The sequence below is a fragment of the Portunus trituberculatus genome, chromosome 5 (assembly GCF_017591435.1).
Source record: "Portunus trituberculatus isolate SZX2019 chromosome 5, ASM1759143v1, whole genome shotgun sequence".
NCBI lineage: Eukaryota > Metazoa > Arthropoda > Malacostraca > Decapoda > Portunidae > Portunus > Portunus trituberculatus.
In genome coordinates this window covers 3,285,814-3,309,039 of record NC_059259.1, presented here as the reverse complement: position 1 = coordinate 3,309,039, position 23,226 = coordinate 3,285,814, and the positions used below count along the sequence as shown (strand labels likewise).

At 40.8% G+C, this 23,226-nt stretch overlaps 1 protein-coding gene across 2 annotated transcripts in view; it reads right to left on the bottom strand.

The window, feature by feature from the left end:
• The window catches only part of LOC123514282, a 93,137-nt gene that overhangs the window by 57,365 nt on the left and 12,546 nt on the right, over nucleotides 1-23,226 (bottom strand). For both annotated transcript variants that reach the window (XM_045272103.1, XM_045272095.1), the window contains exons 3-5: nucleotides 13,741-13,958; nucleotides 3,073-3,241; nucleotides 2,478-2,709 (exon numbers count right to left, since the gene is read on the bottom strand). In XM_045272103.1, the coding sequence (XP_045128038.1) occupies nucleotides 2,478-2,709; nucleotides 3,073-3,241; nucleotides 13,741-13,958 (619 nt within the window). The remainder of the gene's footprint in view (nucleotides 1-2,477; nucleotides 2,710-3,072; nucleotides 3,242-13,740; nucleotides 13,959-23,226) is intronic.

Sequence of the window (23,226 nt, the reverse complement as noted above, 5' to 3'; positions counted from 1 at the left end):
GGATTGTCATGTCCTAAAAAACATAATTTTTTTTTTAACTTAAAATGAAAAAAATTGATGCAAAAATGCCAAAAGTCATCAAAATTCAGCATCTGTCCCTATAAATCTCCCTTGTCACCTATCCATTAAACTGGGGAAACCCCTTAACAGAATGTAAACATTGTAGTTTTCTTCATAAATGTCTTAGGACATTTTTTTTTTTTTGTTGTCCCATAGTTCTCAGAATATTTTACTTTTATCAGAACAATATAAATTACATCCTTGTGCAAACTAGGTTTACAATAGAAAAGCAATTTTCAAAAAAAAGACCACCGTCCATAGCACCTCTTCTAAAAAATCAAAGACCAACGTCCAAAGCACCTCTTCACAAATGTGTATCGCTTGTTGTGTTACTAAATATCATTCATCTCTACTTATTATTACCTTATCTTATTATATTATTCTTGTATTTTACTACAAAATGTGTGCATAACTAAATAAACTATAAATTTTGGTAAAAATATATACAGTAATACTCCATTTAACGAACAGGATAGGGGGTGTCAAAGCTGTTCGTAGAACGAAAATTCATTAAGCAGACGTAATTTTTCCATAGGAAATAATGGAAATAGGGGCTGATGCATTCTGGGCTGATCCCCAACATACCACATGGGTTAAAAAAAAATTATATATACGTTTGGCAGCATATTGGGCCACCGGTGTACCACTACTTTTATGATGTCATATGAGTCATTGGAAGTTAGAGAAGCTACGTACAAATTCTCTTACATTTTCGCATTTATGTTCACAAAACAATATTTCTATTAGCTTTTTACAAACCTTGCCCCAAGAAAGGATTGTTTTGTAATGCATAAAGTGAAATCTTACATGAAATACCAGAAAATAAAGCAGAGATGAGATCAGCCACAGATGAAGCGGAAAACTCACAGCCACTTGGCCGCTTCTTCTTCTTCTTGTGACCCTTTGAGCTTGGCGTGTTACTTTCATCATGATGTTTGTGTTTTCACTCCTCTATTGCCTGCTATAATTGATATCATATCTTAGTATTCATATAGGCTCATGCCATGGGGATAACCTGGACTCCGTAGCAGTGAGTGATAGTGAATTAGTAATGAAATACCGTGGTATTTCATTAGTAATTTACTATCACTCACTGCCACGTGAACACTGCCATGTGAACATACATGCATATATAAGACAGTAACACCAGACAGTAACACCACCTCCAGAGGTGGTGTTCCCAGCAACCTCAGAACAACCTTGTCACCATCCCTCCAAGCGTTCATGGATGCCATTTCGTGGCAGGAGGTTGCTCTGACGTTGTTAAAGAGTCTTGGATCCAGCTCCAGGAGTGCTAGAGACAGAGGCGGGGAGCCAGCCAATCACAGCCAAGCTACCGCGTTCGGTCCCTCACCCGGCAAATTCAAACCCAGAAAATTCACTAAAATAGATGTGGTTGTACGTTATGCGGACTTTTTGGTCTAACTTTATATAATACATTAAACCGGAAATTCGTTAGACGAACGTTTGTTAAGCGGAGTATTACTGTATGTTCCTTTCATGACAATATCGTTGAGAGTGATTGAGTGAGAGGTGATGGGCAAGTGAGGTATTGAGTAAGGGGACTGGGTGAGTTTCTCTGTCTGACCTCCTATGCCAATGTTCATTGTATAAAATAATAATATATATAAAATAGATAAAACTGAAAATACAAAATAATAATAAGTAAAGACGCATTTAGTATTCTGTGCAGGTGGCTGCCAAGCATGGAAAAGTTGTCAATTAGGATTATTTTACACTCAAAAGGATGCCACCTAACTGTCCCATGCGTGCGAGATTTGTAATTCACATTGCATTTTTAAACATTTATCTAGCATAAGACAGACCATCGTGGACGTTTCAAAATGCCGTTGACAGGAGAGGAGTTAATGTTACCCACATGTCACCATGATACCCAGGTTCTAGGTGGAGGTGTAACTGCCTTACACCAAAGATGTGTCTTGGTGGTTATATGGGCCCTAATATGGATACCACTATAAATAAAATTGCCCGTAACATTAATGGATGGAAGCTGAACAGCACTTTCCCTACTCTTCAAGTAGACCTACAGGTGCTATAGGCCATAACTTAAAAAAAAAAAAAAAAAAAAAAATGGAAACCCCCAAGGACATCCATTGGAGTGGCAACATCAACTAGGTGAGGCTACACAGCTCCAGCCATATAACAAAATTTTATCCCTCCACATCCCTGCTCCTCCATTAAAACAAATCCTTCCCTACTCAGTAACAAGAGCAGACACACAACAAACACACACATAATTAAACAATCCAAGATTAACCAAGCAAAGGAAACTAAACACATTGAAACACAACAACAAAGAGGATGACACAACACAGACTAGAACAATGAGGATGACACAACACAGACTAGAACAATGAGGATGACACAACACAGACTAAAACAACCACTTGACAAACCAATGGTAGTGATGCGGCGATTCTGCAGCTCGGCCACGATGATGGAGGGGGCGGTAGCAGTGCACAGGCGGTCAAGCACCTTGGCATCCAGGGCGTCACGCTTGTGTGGGGTTGGAGAGAAGCAGGAGTGCACTGTGTTGAGTATGGTCCGGAGAACACACTCATAGATCTCCTGGTCAGTTGTGTCCGACATTTTGGATATCAGAATCATGTTGTCTGTCCCCTCCATAATCTGCAGAGAAGGGAGAATTTTGGTACCACTGCAATGAGGCCATATGGAGCTTGTAGAGGAAAAAGAATGATAAGGAAGAAGAAAGAATTGGTGCAAACAAAGAAGAAACAGAGTAAGATAAGATGAACGAAGAAGATTGTGGAAAAGGGGAGATAGGGAATAAGTAAAGGTAAATGAGGAATGAAGAATGACATGGACAGAAAGAAAGGAAAAAAAAGTGAAAGAGGTAAAGTGAGAAAAAAACAGACAAATAGACAAACAGACCAACAAGAAAAAATAGACAAAGACAGACACAGAAAAATGCAGAGACAGAGAAAGCTGCATACCACAAGACATACAAAGGCAGAATTCCCACCTACCCACCTGACTGATGCAAGCAGGGTGGGATATCCTGGAGAAGTGAGCAATAGCCTTCACTGTTGCTCTCACCAGGTTGGAGCTCGCTGCTGAGCCAAAGCCGGCTGAGCAGATACGTAGAATGCCCTTGCAAGTGACGATCTTCTGGCAATGCTCCCCACAGTTAGCAAAGAGTCTGTGTTGGCAAAATGAAGAGAACTGTGAGAGAATGAAATGAATTGAACTAAGATGGAACAATGGAAGCTTAATGGAAACGTAAGAGTGGTGGACTAGAATGCAGTGAACACAAATAAAACTAAGGAACTGAAATTGAAGGAAAATTAACTAGAATGGAGCAATGGAAGTGGAATGAAAGGAAAAGAAGGATAGACAGAATGAAATTAAATCAAATCAAGTCTCTTCAGCCTCTTTCTCACCACCAAGATGTTGCATCTCTTTCTATCTTTTATCGGTATTTTCATGTTTACTACTCTACTGATCTTGCTAACTGTATGCCTCCCCTCCTCCTGCAGCCTTGCTGCAGAAGGCTTTCTTCTTCCTCTTGTCCCTATTCTGTCTAACTCTGTAATGCAAGAGTTAACCAGTACTCTCAATCATTCATACCATTCTCTGGTAAACTCTGGAACTCCCTGCCTTTTTCTGTATTTACCTAGTTGTAGTTTTACAGGGCCTGGGCTTTACGTTCGTGTGGCCCCATCTCCATATCTACACTTATCCAATTTTTCTTTAAAGTTATGCACACTCGTTGCTGACACCACTTCCTCACTCAAACTGTTCCAAGTCTCAACACATCTTTGCAGGAAACTATATTTTTTAACATCTCTCAGACATCTTCCCTTCCTCATATTTTTACTATGCGATCTTGTGCTTCTAATGTCATATTCTTCTCTCAGGATCAGTTTCTCATTATCCACTTGATCCATTCCATTAATCAATTCATAAACTTATATCAGATCCCCTCTCTCTCTCTCTTCTCTGTTCCAGGGTTGGTAGATCCATAGCCTTTAGTCTCTCCCCATATGTCATCCCTTCAAATTCTGGAACCATTCTTGTAGCCATTTTTTGTAGTCTCTCCAACTTTCTTATGTGTTTCTTTTTATGAGGGGTCCACACTACTCCTGCATATTCCAATCTGGGTCTTATTATAGTACTTATCAATTTCTTCATCATTTCTTTGTCCACGTAGTGAAACGCTAATCCAATATTCCTTAACAAATTATATGTCTCTGAAAATTCTATCAATATGGCTTACCAGATGATTGTTTTCTTCCATCACCACTCCCAAGTCCTTTTCCTTTTTTACTTTTTCTAGTTCTACTCCATCTCCCATCTTATAGATTCCCACTGGTCATCTTTCACTCTTTCCCATTTCCATGACATGGCTTTTGTTCACATTGAATTCCATCTCCCATTTTTTACTCCATTTCCAGATCTTGTTTAAGTCTTCCTGCAGTATTTCACAGTCCTCTTTTTGTTTTATGACTCTGCACAGTTTCGCATCATCCGCAAACAGATTTATGTAGCTGTTCACTCCCTCTGGCATGTCGTTTATATATATGAGAAAAAGTATTGGCACCAATACTGACCCCTGTGGCACTCCACTTTCAACTGCTCTCCACTTGGACTTCAAATCTTTAACAACCGTCTTTATTTCTCTCCCCTCAAATAATTTTCCATCCATCTCAATGTGCTTCCTTTTAAGCCACCTTTCTCTAACTTCCACAGTAATCTTTCATGTGGCATTTTATCAAATGCCAAGTCTATTATTCAACTTGCCAAACACTCCTTCATAGATAGAAAATGTCAAAATCTTTCAAACCCCAACTCCTCTAGACACTTCTGGCATCTGGTAAAAAACATGTCCATTAACTTTACTTCTTCATCTTTCCTTCCTTTATTTCATCCTGATGGCACCACTGCCACCTCATCTGTCTTTAAAAATTAACTCTTCTCTCAAACTCCACCTTGGATGATTGTGTGGTTCTCCCTCTGACTATTTCAAGCCTTCAGTGAAAGTTCTTTGTAATGATGTTCTCTATGGCCTTGCTGGTCTAAAACCTCGGAAGGCTTATAGACCTGATGGGGTCCCTCATGTCATTCCCAAGAACTGTGCTCCTGTGCTTTCACCTTACCTAGTCAAACTCTTTCAACTATGTCTATCGATTTCTACCTTTCCTTCTTGCTGGAAGTTTGCCTACATTCAGCCTATTCCTTATAAGATTGACAGTTCTAATCCTTCAAACTATCACTCTATAGCTTTCATCTCTTGCTTGCCTAAAGTTTTTTAATCTATCCTCCATAGGGAGATTCTTAAATATCTGTCAGACCACAATCTTCTATCTGATCACCAGTATGGCTAACGTCAAGGCTGCTCTACTGGTGATCTTCTGGCTTTCCTTACTGAATCTTGGTCATCCTCTTTTAGAAATTTTAGTAAAAATTTTAAAATTAAATTAGACATATCAAAAGCTTTTGATAGAATCTAGCGCAAAGCTTTGATCTCAAAACTGCTCTCTTACAGTTTCTATCCTTCTCTCTGCAACTTTATCACAAGTTTCCTTTCCGACCGTTCTATTGCAGCTGTGGTAGATGGCCACTGTTCTTCTCCTAAATCTATTAACAGTGCTGTTCCTCAAGGTTCAGTCCTGTTACCTACTCTCTTTATATCATTAATTCTTCTTAACCAAACTTCTTGCCCTATCCACTCACAGACTGATGATACCTCACTACACCTTTCTACTTCTTTTCAGAGATGACCAACCCTTAAAGAAGTCAACAGGTCACATGGGGATGCTACTTCTGTTCTTTCTAAGATTTCTATTGGGGCAGAGAAAACTTAGTAGTTTCAATGCCTCAAAAACTCAGTTTCTCCATCTATCAACCTGACAATCTTCCAGACAATTATCCCCTCTTCTTCAATGACGTTCAGCTGTTCCCATCTTCTACACTGAATATCCTTAGTCTGTCTTTTAGTCATAATCTAAACTAGAAACTTCTCATGTCATCTCTTGCTAAAACAGCTTCTATAAAGTTATGAGTTTTGAGGTGTCTCTATCAGCATTTCTCGTCCCTCCAATTGTTAACTCTGTACAAGGGCTGTATCCATCCGTGTATGGAGTACTCTTTGCATGTTTGGAGAGGTTCTATTCATACAGTTTTATTAGAGCTTTTTCATCTCATCAACTCCCCTCCTCTGACTGACTGTCTTCAGCCTCTTTCTCAGAGAGGAAAGATCCTTTATTTCTGGGACCATTTTTGCAGTGCTCTTTTGAATTCTTTCTAGTTTCTTGATATCTTTCTGCCTGTATGTTGACCATACCACTACTGCATATTCTAGTCTACCTCTTATCATATTGGTTATGATCTTCATCATCATACTCTTATCCATGTAATTGAACACCACCCTGATGTTAGTATCTTTCTGGAGTTTGGGTGTCTTGTATAATCACTCCCAGGTCTTTCTCTTCACTCCTTTTCATTATAATCTCTTCTCCCATTTTATATTCTTATGTAGGTCTTCTCTTACTTTTATCCATCTCAATTAGTTGGCATTTCCTGGTATCAACCTTCTAATTTCCACTCTTAGCTCATTCTCAGAACTTGTCAGTATCTTTCTGCAATTCCATACAGTCACTGATGTTCCTTATCACAGTCAACCCTCGGCTATCGCGACTTCAGCTATCGCATTTTATTGCTATCACGCACCCATGAAAAGCTGCTAAAATTTCATTGTCGCGACCCCAGATGCCTGCTATTGCGCACCCAGCCATGACGTACCAGTAACAGGTACCATGACAAGGTTACTATTAATTATGTCATCCCCAGTTGATATAGTGACACTGAAGTCTGGACCATCTTTCTCTACACCCAAGCACCTCCTCATGAGCACAGAAAATAACACTATTCATCCACCATCATTTCAGGAGCAAACATGATGGATATGGAAAATTCCATACAGCTGTCAGATTGCAATTTAGTCTGTGGTTCTAAATTCTATCTTTGCTTTTTATCATAAACTGAGAAAAGGAACAGACCACCAATGATGTGATTTCAAAATAATTTACTTATGGGTCTTCAGCATCATCTTTTGAGTAGATAGATGGTTCACCTGCTCTAAACATCATGCTCTAAATATGAATGTCAGGAGCCATGCAGATTGTGAAAAAAGATGATGGTGATGATGATGTAATAATAATAATAATAATAATAATAATAATAATAATAATATTACTACTACTACTACTACTACTATTATTATTATTATTATTATTATTATTATTATTATTATAATATCATTCTTATTATTATTATTATTATTATTATTATTATTATTATTATTATTATTATTATTATTATTATCATTATTATTATTATTATTATTATCATTATTATTACTCTTATTATTATCATTATTACTGTTATAACCTTGACATGTTTTAATTGGTACCAATGGATTATACAGTAATAAAAAAAAAGGTAAAAATGAGGGATATTAGGAGTAAAATTTGTGGTTGCAGCACCAATAACAATTTTCACCATTAGTTGTTTAATTCAGCTATCGTGTTTTCGGCTATGGCGTGGCTATTTCGGCCCCAATTGGGCACGATAACTGAGGATTAAGTGTACTCTCAAAAGTTTTGCATCATCTGTAAACAAATTTAAGTAGGAACTCAAACCTTCTTGTATATCGTTAATATATACAGTACTAAACAAAAATATGCGACCATGTGGGCACGCGGTCGTGTATTTATGGTGAAAAAAGTGGTGTTTGTGATGGAGGATTAAAATAAGACAAAAAAAATGCAACCATTCTGTGACACTGTGGAATATTTCCCCCTCATGGTCAAACACAAAGTCAGCTCTCAGTCTGCCTCTAGCAGCAGTAGAGTGAGGTTCTCTTCACCGTCCTGCTCCATGACAGGCCTCTGGATTTACATGACTTGGGTGGTTAGTAGTGCCTTATTTTGCCACACTATGTCAAACTCTAAGGATTTAATGAGTGAAGCAACTGTTCAGATGATTGGTCTAAAGAAAGGAGGCCATACAATTACAAAAATTTGCGATTTCACTAGTGTGGGGCAAACTAATGTGAAGAAGTACATACACAAATTTCATGAAGGAAGAAGTGATCAAATACCACAGAAGAAATCTCACTCTGGCAGACCATGTAAGATCTCAAATCGTGCTTGAAATATACATTCAGCCTGTTCCTAAAAAGGGTGACCGTTCTAATCACTCAAACTACTGTCCTATAGCTTTAATCTCTTGCTTGTCTAAAAATTTTTAATCTATCCTGAATAGGAAGATTCTTAAACATTTGTCACTTCACAATCTTCTATCTGATTGCCAGTTTGACTTCAGTCAAGGTCATTCTACTGGTGATCTTCTGGCTTTCCTTACTGAGTCTTGGTCATCCTCTTTTAGAGATTTCAATAAAACTTTTGCTGTAGCGTTAGACATATCAAAAGCTTTTGATAGAGTCTGGCACAAAGCTCTGATTTCAAAACTGCCCTCCTACGGTTTCTATCCTTCTCTCTGCAACTTTATCTCAAGTTCCCTTTCTGACCATTCTATTGTTGCTGTGGTAGATGGCCACTGTTCTCCTAAATCTATTTATTAATAGTGGTGTTCCTCAGGGTTCTGTCCTGTCACCCACTCTCTTTCTATTATTCATTTATGACCTTCTTAACCAAACTTCTTGCCCTATCCACTCCTAAGCTATGATACCACCCTACATCTTTCCACGTCCTTTCAGAGACAACCAACCCTTCAGGAAGTCAACAGATCATGCAGGGACGCCACAGAATGCCTGACTTCTGATCTTCCTAATATTTCCAACAGGGACACAGAAAATCTAGTAGTTTTCAATGTCTCAAAAACTCAATTCCTCCATCTATCAACTTGACACAACCTTCCAGACAACTATCCCCTCTTCTTCAGTGACACTCAACTGTCTCCCTCTTCCACACTGAATATCCTCAGTCAGTCCTTTACTAATAATCTTAACTGGAAACTTCACATCTTATCTCTTGCTAAAACAGCTTCTATGAAGTTAGGCATTCTGAGGCATCTCTGCCAGTTTTTCTCGCCCCTCCAACTGCTTACTTTGTACAAGGGCCTTATCCGCCCCTGTAAGGAGTACTCTTCGCATGTTTGGGGAGGTTCCAGTCACATAGTTTTACTAGATAGAGTGGAATCAAAAGCTTTTCGTCTCATCATCTCCCCTCCTCTGAGTAACTGTCTTCAGCCTCTTTCTCACCGCTGAAATGTTGCATCTCTTTCTATCTTTCATCGCTATTTTCATGCTAACTGTTCTACTGATCTTGTTAACTGCATGCCTCCCCTCCTCACTGCAAAAGGCTTTCTTCTTCCTCTCATCCTTATTCTTTCCAACTCTCTAATGCAAGAGTTAACCAGTACTCTCAATCATTCATACCTTTCACTGGTAAACTCTGGAACTCCCTCCCTGCATCTGTATTTCCGACTTTCTACGACTTGTCTTCTTTTAAGAGGCATTTGCTCCCTAATTTTGGCTGACACATTCCCTCTTTGTAAAGCCAGCACTCAAGTGGGCCTGTTTTTAATCTTTTCTTTTTCTTTTTTCTTTTTTTTTGCCTTTGGCTGGCTCTCTTCCCTACATATAAAAACAAAAACTGAAGGATTATGTAATTATTTTGGTAGCATTAACTGGAAAGAAACCATGCAAGGCAAGAGATTTAAAAGACGTATGAAATACTTCTAGACAAGTACAAGGATAGTTTAAAGAGGTATGTACCCATATACAGAGCATAAGAGAGCAAACACACCTGGTATAATGAATGCTACATGTGCAAAAGGTAAGAAGAGTCAGGATGCAGCTTGGAAGGAATTAAGGAAGCAATGAAATGAAGAAAATAAGAAGCAGTATAAAGAGGCACAAAATGAATACATTAAAATAAGAAGGAAGGAGGAGAGGAATTTTGAGAGGGATATAGTAAAGAAATGTAAAGAGGAACCCAAGCTTTTTTATAAGTACATAAATGGAAAGATGACAAACAGAGAGACCACCACTAAGTTCATTAAGGGCAGTAGAATGTATGAAACAACAGAACAAATCAGTACACTAATGAATGAGAACTTTAAATCAGTATTTAATGTAGAAGGAGATTTCATAGAACCAAATGACAAAGTGACAAAGGATGGATCAGAAGCATTATGGTGCCTTAGCAGAAAATTAACAAATTACTAGAAAAGGTGAATGTAAAAAAAGCAATGGGGGCCAGATGGAGTGTTAGAATGGACACTGAGAGAATGTAGAGAACAACTGGTGGAACCAATCTGGCATGTGATCAACAACTCTAAATAAAAAGGGAAAGTACCAAGGAAATGGAAGAGAAAATATAGTCCTGATATACAGAGAGAAAAAGACTGAGCCAATAAATTACAAACTAGTGTTGTGGGAAACATCTGTGAAATTGTGATCAAAGAAAAATGGCTGGAATATCAGGAGGAAAATTAAATCATAAATAACTCCCATTTTAGATTTAGAAAAGGAAGATCATGTGTAACAAATTTATTAAGTTTCTATACAAGTGTAATAGACGAGGTACAAGGGGGAGATGGATGGGTTGACGAGATGTACTTAGATATTAAAAAGGTTTTTGACAGAGTACCACATAGAAGACTCTTATGGAAAATTGAACGTGTAGGATGATAGTTTTTTTTTTTTTTTTTTTTTCTAGCGCTATAGCCTATAGCGCCTGTAGGCATACTTGAAGAGTATGTATAGGAAGCACTGTTCAGCTTCCACCTATTAGTGGTGCAGGCACTTTTATTTATAGTGGTACCCCTGTTAGGGACCATATCACCACCCAAGTGCATCTTTGGTGTAACCACCTAGAACCTGGGTATCATGGTGACATGTAAGTAACTTAAAATCACTCAACAAATGGCAAAGTTTCAAGGCAGTAGGTGGTGGGATTCAAACCTACGTGTGGACATCTGCCTGAACCCATGCTCACCACCTTATCCAATACGCCACTGCCTCCCTCATACAAGGAAGTATCTTAAGCTGGGTGATAGACTACTTGATAGAAAAAAAAATGAGACCTGTGATAAGAGACACACCACACAAGCTTCAGTGCTGGCACCAATAATGTTTCAAATACATATTAACAATATACAAGAGGGCTTGAGTAACTAAATAAATTCATTTGCAGATAATGTGAAACTCCTGAGAGTAATATGGAAGGACGAGGACTGTATGGAATTGCAAAGAGATATTGACAAGATCTGGGAATAGAGGTAAAAGTAGAAATTAGAATTTAATACCATGAAATGCTATGTGATGGAAATAGGTAAAAGTAATAGAAGACCTACATGGTAATACAAAATGGGAGATGAGGTTATAATGAAAAGGAAGGAATAGACCTGTGAGTGATTATACAAGACATCCTGACCCCCAGAAAGACACATAATTGGGTTATTTGCCTCAACATACAAGACAGTAACAACTATCAGGGTAACATTCAATTACATGGGTATGAGTATGATGAAAAGATCATAATATAACAACTATAATAAGATTTAGAATTGAATACACAGCAGCAGTATGGTTGCCACACATGCAAAAGGACTAGAAACTAGAAACAAGAAACTAGAAAGGATCCAAAGAATAGCTACAAAGATGGTACCAGAAATAAAGGACCTTCCCTTTGAAGAAAGACTGAAGGAAATGGAACTACTAACTTTGAAGGAGAGATGGACAGAGGATATCTAATAAATAATGATAGTGAACCATATGGAAATGATAGACAAAACCTGGTATCACTCACTGAAGATGGAGATAGATTAACAAGAGGACACTCTAAGATCATGAGAAGACAATGTTTGAGGAACCTTAAAAATCTAGTTTTTCACACAGGACAGTGGATATTTGGAACAGATTGAGTGAAGAGATTGTAGCAGCAGAAAGTGTGCATAAATTTAAGGAAAAGTTGGACATATATAGATATGGAGACAGGTCACTGTGAGCCCCACTCAAACCCTGTAATATACAACTAGTTAAATACAACTAGGTAAACACACACACACACACACACACACACACACACACACACACACACACACACCGCGTAGTGTAGTGGTTAGCACGCTCGACTCACAATCGAGAGGGCCGGGTTCGTGTCCCGGCGCGGCGAGGCAAATGGGCAAGCCTCTTAAGGGGGAAATTCGTTAATTTGGTCAAAAAAATTGAAAAATTGGAAACTTGGTACTTGGGTTCGTCTCTGGAGAGGAAGCCATGGCGAAGTTGCCAGGCTATAACGCACTGCTTACCTGGTAATGGCGGGTTTAAAGGGCGCCCTTTAAATACCCAAGCGCACGCCCTTTTTCTTCTAGTCTTTGTTTTGCTTGTATTTATTTCCTTTTTTGAGCTGTTTTATTTATTTTTTTTTTTTGCGTGATGTACTTGTACGATAGTTTAGGATCAGGCAGTGAGGGTGAGGAAGATGCTAAATCCTCAGTACCAATTGATACAGTGCGCGTGCCTGCAGCCTACCTGTTGATCGTACTTTACACGTATTGAGTCCCCAAATTGTGACAATGCCACGTGTAAGTGGTAAAAGAAAGACTCAGGTTTTCATACTAGATATATATAACCTATCAGTGATATGTTATATATTCTAATATGATAATAACAGGGGACCAGGAGCCTGTAAGGCTGACAGGCAAGTGAGAGCTCACCATTCAGAGAGGCTATATAGACGACATTCCCATGATGTAACATGGCCTGAAACTATCTAAACAGCCACTACCAGCCTCCAAGCAGTTGTCAAGGGATTATGTAAGTACATATCTGAGTTTGGTACATATTGGAGTGAGTTATGTGGGGGTTTTGAAGATGTTCACAGAAAAATGCGTTTTCTCGACTTTCAGTTTTCAGCATATATTGTTGAATAACTTTTTCAGTAATTGGTCAATTTCAAAAATTTTGCAGCAAAATGATCAACAACCTCATCTTAACAAATGCCAGCATGATAATGCATGAACTCACTCAAATAAATTTACAACAGGCTTATAAACTCAAATTTTTTATGAAAAAAAGGTAACAATTTGGCGTGTAATGAAATTTTATAACATAGGTTATGTGTATGCCGATGCTAACATTTATTTGTTGTTATGTATATTATATGTGGTTAAGAGGAAATTGCCACACTGTTATTAGTTTTGATTTTATAATGGTATTTTGAATTATTTTCTTATAGCCGAAAAAATATTTATTGCAAAAAAACTACGCCACATTTCTGTACCAAATTAACACTAAAGATGTACACCATAAACGTACACCTTGTGTATAAATATTATTGAATTCAGTGAAAAAATAGCAATGGGAGAGCCAAAAAACCGATATTGATATCGAGTCATCGAATTACCACCTTAATGTGTAACTCCTATTCACCTAGCAGTAAAATAGGTACAGAATGTAACTCGAGGGATTGTGGCCTCGCTTTCCCGGTGTGTGGAGTGTGTTGTGGTCTCAGTCCTACCCAAAGATCAGTCTATGAGCTCTGAGCTCGCTCCGTAATGGGGAAGACTGGCTGGGTGACCAGTAGGCAACCGTGGTGAATTACACACACACACACACACACACACACACACACACACACACACACACACACACACACACACACATACCTGAGAGCTCTAATACCTGCAACCTTAGTTTCCTCCTCCTGGCAGCCCTCCAACACTTCTATCACTAGCTCCACTGCTTTCAGCCGCACCAGCATCTCACAGCTTGGTTTGTGTTGTGCTTGGTTGGCCAGTGTTCGGCAGGCACGCAACTGTAAGGGCTCCAGCTTGGCACATTTCAGGACATTGACCATGTGCGTGATGCCTCCTTCGCTGAACACCTGTGGATATTAGGACATTATTTCAAGGCAGCATGGACAGGTGGCTTGGATGAAAGAGGATGATTTGGTGAAGGTTTTGATAAATTGATCCCACATCACAATCATGTGGCACCATTGCAAAACTTTCAGAGCAGGAAAAAACATACAGTGGAGACTCAATACTTGAACTTAATTTGTTCCAAATGGCTGCTCGAGTATCAAAAAGTTCAGCTATTGATACCTATAAATCAGGTGATTTGTTCAAATTTTAGCAAAACCTCAAGTTTATAAAAATTTCAACATATTTTTTTTATTTGTACATATGGTACGTGAAGGGTGGTGATGAATAACGTAGAAGAGGAGGGGAAAAGGGTGGGGAGGAGGAGGGAGGCCACTGGAGGACTAGTCACAGTCCATAAAAACATCTAGTGTAATTCCTGTGAACCTGGAGAGCTGTGGCTCACCAACAATTGTACTTTCACTAGATTCCTTATTTTCACCACTAATAAGCCTCTTTGGTGCCACTGTGTGTTTCTAAATGCAAAACTACTGACAGAATACAGAAGAATGTTGTTTTTCTCAAGACTGCAGCAGGACTAGAGATGCACACCGGTATCTTGTATATCATAATACTGGTATTCTGGTTTGGTATAACCGGTAATACCGGTATCAGAACAGGACAATGGCGGCAGCAGGGAGGAAGAGGCCAGACCTTTGTTTACAACATATGTGTGGGTGTTTGATTACCAGGTATTTCTACCACTAAGCCTTTGGTGCTAATGTACACTTATAAATGAAAAATTACTGACAGAATGCATGAGAATGTAATTCTGAAGACTGCAGTTGTACAACTGGTGGAGGAGGGAAGGGAGAGATCAGGGAGACTTTGCTTACAACCACGTGGGTGGACATTTGACTATCAGGTATTTTTTTGAGTATTAAATCAAACCTCTGTGTTCTAGTATTGAAAAGTTTGACTACTAAGACTGTTACGGCCCGCCCGTAACATACTCCACTACGATCACCTCCTCCGCTTGCTACCTCGTTTGCCACCTCTCCACCTCCCCTCCACGTCACCGTCTCATGAAGCCCCGCTTCTGTCCTGAAGTAGGATTCGCACGGCCCCATTCAACTCAAGCGGAAGTGTTAAGCGAGCTCCCTGATCTTTGGAAGGCAGTCGAGGTCAAGGCCTCAACCAGTGAACACACCGCCTCTTGGAATACCGTGGAATCCACATCACCCGGCACTTCACACTGCGACACCTCAAAAGTATCACTTCCCCTCGTCCCGTTTTTCCACATTGCCTCCATATAGGATTAGTATTATTGTTAGGTATTGTTAAGTTGGGTTCTTTATTGTTATATTTATTTACGTGTTATATCTGTGTACGTCAGTTTCATGTGTGTTTTGTTATTGGGTTATTAAATAGCTTCTTAAGTGCCCCTTTGCATATCCTCACCAGTTGAACCTGCAGTATTTTTTTTTACTGTTATTGTTCACCGGCTCCCCGATGCCAATCTTACCCATTTCACCGGCAAACGTAACAATTGGCGACCGTGACAGGACCCTTATAACCCTTGTTCTGTGTTCCATTTTCCAGTGACCTTTTTTTCTGTGATTACATTATTTTTTCTTATGTGTTTCTGTGGTGTTGTGATTTTGATGTGTTTTTTTTCTGTGACTTACTCTGCGTGTGGTTTAAATTTACCTTTGTGCAAACAAGTGGCTCCCTTTGGGTTAAAAGTGCTTCGTGACTTTCATTGGTATCGCATAGCAGTGGTAGAGCAGGAAACCAGGTAGAAAGGCGTGTTCACCGATAGCACTTATCTCTATTTTTTGCACATAGGCAGGTGTGTAATAAGTGTTATCCAAGTGTTGGGATCATCATATGTTCATGCGAACCCTCAATCCCCTCACTTTGCGGATAATTTTTCTCGCTAGTTATAATTGGCCATTTTAACTAGTCCCTCAGACTAATCCGCCTCCTTATCAATAACAAGTCTCAGTACAATTCACTCCTCACTCTCAAGTCTCGTAACTAGAGTAATCCGGATCCCTTTTAATGCCGTAATTCTCTAGTTTACCCCTCATTAGTGATTGTACTCATAAGTGTTTACTTAAGTATAATCTAGGTAATTTCCAAGGTTGCCTTTATTATCCCTCTGCCAAGTTCCTCACTTAAGTAATTCACTTATCATTTTTTGTTGTTGTTTGCTTAACATCTACTTCTGTATCACCTATTTAATATGGCTTCCGCTCAGTTTAACGTTGAAGATTTTTGTGCTGACCCTTCTCTGGAACAACTTAAAGGTGCTAACATAAAAAAAGACCAATGGAAAGCCATCGCTAAACATTTTGATGTTCCCATCACGTCTCAGATGACTAAAGAGGTCATTAAGAATGTAGTTGTTGAACATCTAGTGCAAGAAGGTCAGTTGCTAGGAAATGCCATAGAAGAGTTAACTCCCATGTCAGCAGCCTCTACGAGGACTATAATACACAGTCCCCAGGAAGAACAGGATAAGTCAGTGGGAAATTGAGAAGCTTAGACTAGAATACCAGATGCAAGAAAGAAAAATGCAACTACAGGAAAGACAAATGCAACTACAGGCAGAAAAAGAAGAGAGAGAATTTCAGTTACAACTTAAAAGGCAGGAGAAAGAGTTAGAAATCCAGGAGTTAACCCTACGAAATGATGCTAAGTTTAGAGGGGAAGAAATAGATTTAAAGAAAAAATTGGCAAGCTTTAATCCTGTTACAGCTGCTCCTCTAGTTCCCCCTTTTGATGAATCTGATGTTGACGGGTCATTTCGCGCCTTTGAGAGCATTGCTAATAGGAATAAATGGCCCAAGGATCAGTGGGTGTCTCTCCTTGTCCCAAGCTAGTAGGAAAAGCTTACAGGATATACAACGGCCTTAGTGATGAGGTAGAGTATGAAGAGATCAAAGGTAACATTCTAGACGCCTACTCTATCACTTCTGACGGATACAGACAACAGTTCCGAAAGTATGTGAAACCAGACTCTCACACCTATGTTGAATTTGCTAGTGAGAAACTAAGACAATTTAAGAAATGGTTAGCCGCCCTTAACATTACCACCTTTTCGGAGTTGCTCAATCTAATGGTCCTGGAAGAATGGAAGAACAAGTTACCCTTTAATATTCTGAGGCATGTGGAAGAACGGGGAGAGAGTGAGCTTATGTCTGCCGCTAAAGTGGCTGATGCCTTTGCTTTGTTGATGGGATCCCTGGGTAGTAGAGGTCGTGGTTCACCATCTAATGTTAGGTCCTCCTTTGGGGAAGGTTTTGGGGGTGCGGATGGTAAGCCGACCGGATTCTCGCCAAATGCGTATAATTCCCACTGGTGTACATACTGTAAGAAACCAGGTCACACGATCCAAAAATGTAGACACCCAAATTGCAAGGCCTCTCAACGTCAACATCCTTTTGTGGCTCCTAAACCTAACACCTTTGAGAACAAGAAACCAGTGGCCCTAGCTAACCCTGTCAACTCTCCTCTAGAACTTTATGACTCATACACGTATCAAGGTAAAGTGTCCCTGACTGATGGTAAAGACAAGGCAATAAATGTCAAGGTTCTGCGTGATACAGGTGCTGCCCAATCCATCTTAAGGGAAGATGTCATCCCTAACATCAAACAGGCTTTCACTGGGGAGAAGGTGATCCTTACAGGTCTCGAATCACAGCTCTCCTATCCCTTGGCTAACATTAGCTTACAGTGCCCTTTCATTTCAGGAGAGGTTGAGGTAGCCATTAAACCTGGTGAACTGCCAGTACCGGGGTACATCTTGTACTGGGTAATGATCTTGCGGGTAACTTGGCTGTTCCAAACTTAATTGTTCTTGATTCCCCTTAACAGAAAGTCCCACTAAGACCCTGGACGAAACATCCCCTCACTTCTTCCCAGTGTGTGCAGTCACCAGGTCTCAGTCCAAGTCCCCTGCCCTTTCACCACCTCCTCCACCAATGATTGCCTCTACTGACAACTTGTACAATAACATCATTTCAAAGGAGAATTTGATTAATGCTCAGGAACAGGATCTCACTTTGGCTAAGATCAGACATGTTGCCAGTGAGACAAAGGATATGTCTAAATTGCCTTGTTTTTATTATCAGGAGGGAGTCCTGATGCATGCCTACAGACCTCCTGAACTGAAACAACTAGATACCTGGTCAGAAACACATCAAGATGTCATCCCTTGTCTGTAAGACCAGCTATTATAGAACTAGCTCATGATGGATTGTCAGGTCATCTAGACATCCAAAAAACCTACAAGAAGGCTCTTCAACATTTTTGGGGGCCAGGAATGCAAAAGGATGTGTCACACTATGTAAAAACATGTCATATATGTCAAATTGTGGGTAAGCCTAACGAACGCCTTGTGCCAGCTCCTCTGACGCCTATTCCAGTTCAGACGGAGCCCTTCGAAAAGATCGTTCTAGACTGCGTAGGGCCCTTACCCAAAACCAAACGAGGGAATCAGTATTTGTTAACCCTCATGGATCCCACTACCAGGTACCCTGAAGCATTCGCTCTTAAGAACATCACATCAAAGACCATTGTAAAACATCTAATACATTTTTTCACCTCGGTAGGAATTCCAAAACAAATTCAGTCTGACAAGGGTAGCAATTTCACTAGCAATTTTTTCCAACAGATAGTGAATGAGCTAAACATCGACCATGTAACCTCCTCAGCTTACCACCCCAATCCCAAGGCTGTCTGGAGCAGTTTCACCAAACATTAAAATCCATGATGAAGAAGTATTGCTTGGAGCATCAAGGAGACTGGGATGAAAGTATCTCTTTTCTTCTCTTCGCCTTAAGAGAATCTCCTCAAGATTCTTTAGGTTACTCCCTTTTGAATTACTCTATGGTAGACAGATCAGGGGGCCTCTCAAAATATTAAAGGATCAATGGTTTACTCAAAATACTCCTTCAAGCTCCAGTGTGTCTGACTACATCAGTAACCTTAGGAATAAAATCAGTGAAGTCAGATCTTTTGCTAAATCAAACTTCCTCAAATCTCAAACTAAAATGCAACAAAATTCTCTCCCCAAATCTGTCATGAGAAGTTTCAAACCAGGAGACAAGGTTTTACTTTTCTCCCCACTCCAGGCAATGCTCTTCACAGTAAGTTCATGGGGCCTTATGTTGTGGCTCAAAAAACTATGTGGTCCACACTCCTGACCGTCGTAAGGATTCCCAACTAGTTCATATTAACCTAATGAAACCTTACCAACTCCAGAGAACCAGAGGACGACTTGTCTCGCACTGTACCTGTATGTCTGGTACGGAAGGAGTCTGGTCCTGTGCTCCCCGAGGAAGAGTCCAACATCGAATTCCTCTTCTCATCACCTAAAGGACGCCCCTCAAATAGCCAAATCATGTCCAACCTTGATGAGGTTTTTTTATCCTTAACACCTTCACAACAGTCTGATCTTAAAAAGTTATTGCTAGACTTTTCTGAAATCACAGGTGACCTTCCAGGGCTTTGTACTACTATCCAACATGATACAACTTTAATATCTAATGACAAGCCTATAAGACAACCAGCCTATCACATTTCACCCATTAAAAGAGACTTGATGAAAAAAGAGGTAAACTATCTGCTCTGTCATCACCTTGCAGAACCTAGTATATCCCCTTGGGCTTCTCCCTGTCTGTTAACATCTAAGCCAGATGGTAGTAGTCGATTTTGCACCGACTACAGGAAATTAAATAGTGACGGTACCAGACTCCTACCCATTGCCCTTGATAGAGGACCTTATAGATAGCATAGGAGTAGCCAAATTTGTAACCACCATAGATTTACTTACAGGTTACTACCAGATTCCTCTCTCGGATGAGGCCTGAATAATATCCGCCTTCATCACCCCCTTTGGGCTATACCAATACACAGTGATGCCCTTCGGCTTGTCTAATGCTCCCGCCACCTTCCAGAGGGCTATAAATTACATCACCCAGGACTTGGAGGGAACATCTGCCCATCTGGACGACCTGGTGGTGACTTCGGACGACTGGGTGACACATCTGACCCGTCTCCGAAGGCTGATGGGTCGGTTGCAGGAAGCTGGTCTTACGATCAACCTGGCCAAGTCCACCTTCGGGAAGTCTATGGTGGTCTACCTGGGACATGTGGTGGGGAACGGCAAGGTTCGCCCCATGAGAGCAAACGTGGAGGCCATCCTTGGCTTCCCTGTCCATACCACCAGGACAGCTCTCTTGAGGTTCTTGGGGGATGGCCGGTTTCTACAGACGGTTCTGTAGGAACTTCTCCACCCTAGCCACCCCCCTGACGGACCTTATCAGCACTTCCGTCCCCTTCCACTAGACCCCGACCTGCGACCAAGCCTTCCAACATCTTAAGGCGTTCCTCTCCTCGGAATCAGTGGTCTGGACGCCCCTTCCATCTACAAGTGGACGTGAGTAGAGTTGGAGTGGGTGCTGTCCTCCTACAAGCGGACCACACAAGCGGCATCCTCCATCCCATCGCCTATCACTCCGCCAAGCTGAAGAAACACCAACTCAGCTACTCCACCATCGAGAAGGAGGCTCTGGCACTCGTCCTGGCGCTCCAACATTTTGAGTGCTACCTTCATCCTGGCCCTCAAACTACGAAGGTCTTCACCGATCACAATCCTTTGGCCTTCCTTCACGCCATGAAGAACCGAAACCAACGCATACTTAGGTGGGCTTTGTTAACTCAACCCTTCAACTTGGAAGTCCATAATATCAAGGGGGTGGACAACATCATCGCCGACGCCTTATCAAGATCTCCCGTCTCACCTCCTTCATGAGCCCATTACGGAGGTCTTAGGGGGGAGGAAATGTTACGGCCCGCCCGTAACATACTCCACTACCATCACCTCCTCTACTTGCTACCTCGTTTGCCACCTCTCCACCTCCCCTCCACGTCACCATCTCATGAAGACGATGACGAAGTAGGATTCGCGCGGCCCCATTCGACTCAAGCGGAAGTGTTAAGCGAGCTCCCTGATTTTTGGAAGGCAGTCGAGGTCAAGGCCTCAACCAGTGAACACACCGCCTCCTGGATTACCATGGAATCCACATCACCCAGCACTTCACACTGCGACACCTCATAAGTATCACTTCCCCTCGTCCCGTTTTTCCACATTGCCTCCATATGGGATTAGTATTATTGTTAGGTATTGTTAAGTTGGGTTCTTTATTGTTATATTTATTATGTGTTATATCTGTGTATGTCAGTTTCATGTGTGTTTTGTTATTGGGTTATACTCAGGAGAGGTACTTACGGGGATGTAGGCAGTGCTGCAGACTGAGTGATTCCCCGTGTCCTCTCTTCCCGGTTCCCTTTGTGGTCTCATTTATACAATTGAGCAGCTGCAGCCTGCCCTCTAAAGACAACTTCTACTACTTCCTACACTACACTACAACACCTTACACTTTTACACTCTCTTCAAATCAAAATTTAATAATGGCTTCACCACGCCCTGCCTCGGAGTCCCCCTCTGGGGAGGGGACCATAAATGTCCCCAGGTCGGACTGCCCCTCTGCTGTCGACCTTGGGTGTCTTGACACTTCATCTAATACTTTCACTATCAATTTCTGCAACATTCGTGGCCTTCGTTCTAATTTTCAATCTGTGGAACACCACCTCTCCTCTACTAAACCTCATCTTCTCTTCCTAACCGAAACACAGTTGTCTGTGACTACTGACAGCAGCCCTTTTCTGTTCCTCCTACTTGCTCTATCCTCATTTTCAATCCAAAGCTGGATGTTGCGCATACGTGCGTAACGACACCACTTGCTCTCGTGCCCACAATCTTGAATCTTCAGAATTTTCTACCATCTGGCTAAGACTTCAATGTCACTCTCTAACTAAATTCATCTGTGCTGTATACCTCTCACCTAATTCCTCTGACTATGTAAAATTCTTTGACTATTTGACTTCCAAGGTGGAGCACATCTTATCTCACTTTCCTTTGCTGAGATCTCCATTTTAGATTTCAATGTTCACCACCAGCTTTGGCTTTCATCTTCTTTCACTGACCAACCTGGTGAACAAACCTTCAACTTTGCTATCCTTCATGACCTAGAGCAGCTAGTGCAGTTCCCTACCCGTATTCCTGACCGCCTTGGAGACACGCCCAACATTCTTGATCTTTTCCTAACCTCCAACCCTTCTGCTTACTCTGTTAAACTTTCCTCTCCGTTGGGCTCCTCCGACCACAATCTAATTTCCGTTACCTGTTCTATCACTCCAGTGCAGCCTCAGGACCCGCCTAAGCGGAGGTGCTTCTGGCATTTTAACTCTGCTAAGTGGGAGGAACTAAGGCAGTACTATTCTGATTTCCTTGGGATGATTATTGTTTTCATGTCAGAGATCCTTCTCTTTGTGCCGAGCGCATAACAGAGGTGATTATCTCTGGCATGGAGCTATACATTCCTCATACTTTCTCTAACCCTAAAGCTAAAAAGCCTTGGTTTAACTCTGCTTGTTCTCGTGCTGTCAATGATAGAGAGGCGGCTCACAAACGGTTCCGTAGCCATCCAACTGCTGAAACTCATGCCCTATATATTTCTGCCCGTAATCATGCCAAATCTATTCTCCAACTTACTAAAACTCTTTCATCAATAGAAAATGTCAAAGTCTTTCCAATTCTAACTCCTCTCGAGATTTCTGGCATCTAGCCAATAATATCTCTAACAACTTTACTTCTTCGTCTTTCCCTCCTTTACTTCATCCAGATGGCTCTACAGCTGTCTCTTCTTTTCTAAAGCTGAACTCTTCGCTCAAACCTTTGCTACCAACTCAACTTTGGATGATTCTGGGCATATTCCTCCTACTCCTCCACCCTCTGACTACTTCATCCCTAAAATTAAAATTCTTTATAAAGACGTTTTCCTGGCCCTCTCTGGCCTTGATTCTCGGAAGGCTTACGGTCCGGATGGAGTCCCTCCTGTTGTTCTCAAAACTGTGCTTCCGAACTCGCTCACTGCCTGGTCAAACTCTTTCATCTGTGTCTCTACTTCTATTTATCCTTCTTGCTGGAAGTTTGCTCACATTCAACCTGTCCCTAAAAAGGTGACCACTCCAATCCTTCTAACTACCGCCCTATAGCTTTGATTTCCTGCCTTTCTAAAGCCTTTGAGTCTATCCTTAATAGGAAGATAATGAGGCATCTATCAGCTCACAACCTTCTCTCTGATTGCCAGTATGGTTTCCGTAAAGGCAGATCTACTGGTGATCTTCTTACTTTCCTAACTGAATCTTGGTCATCCT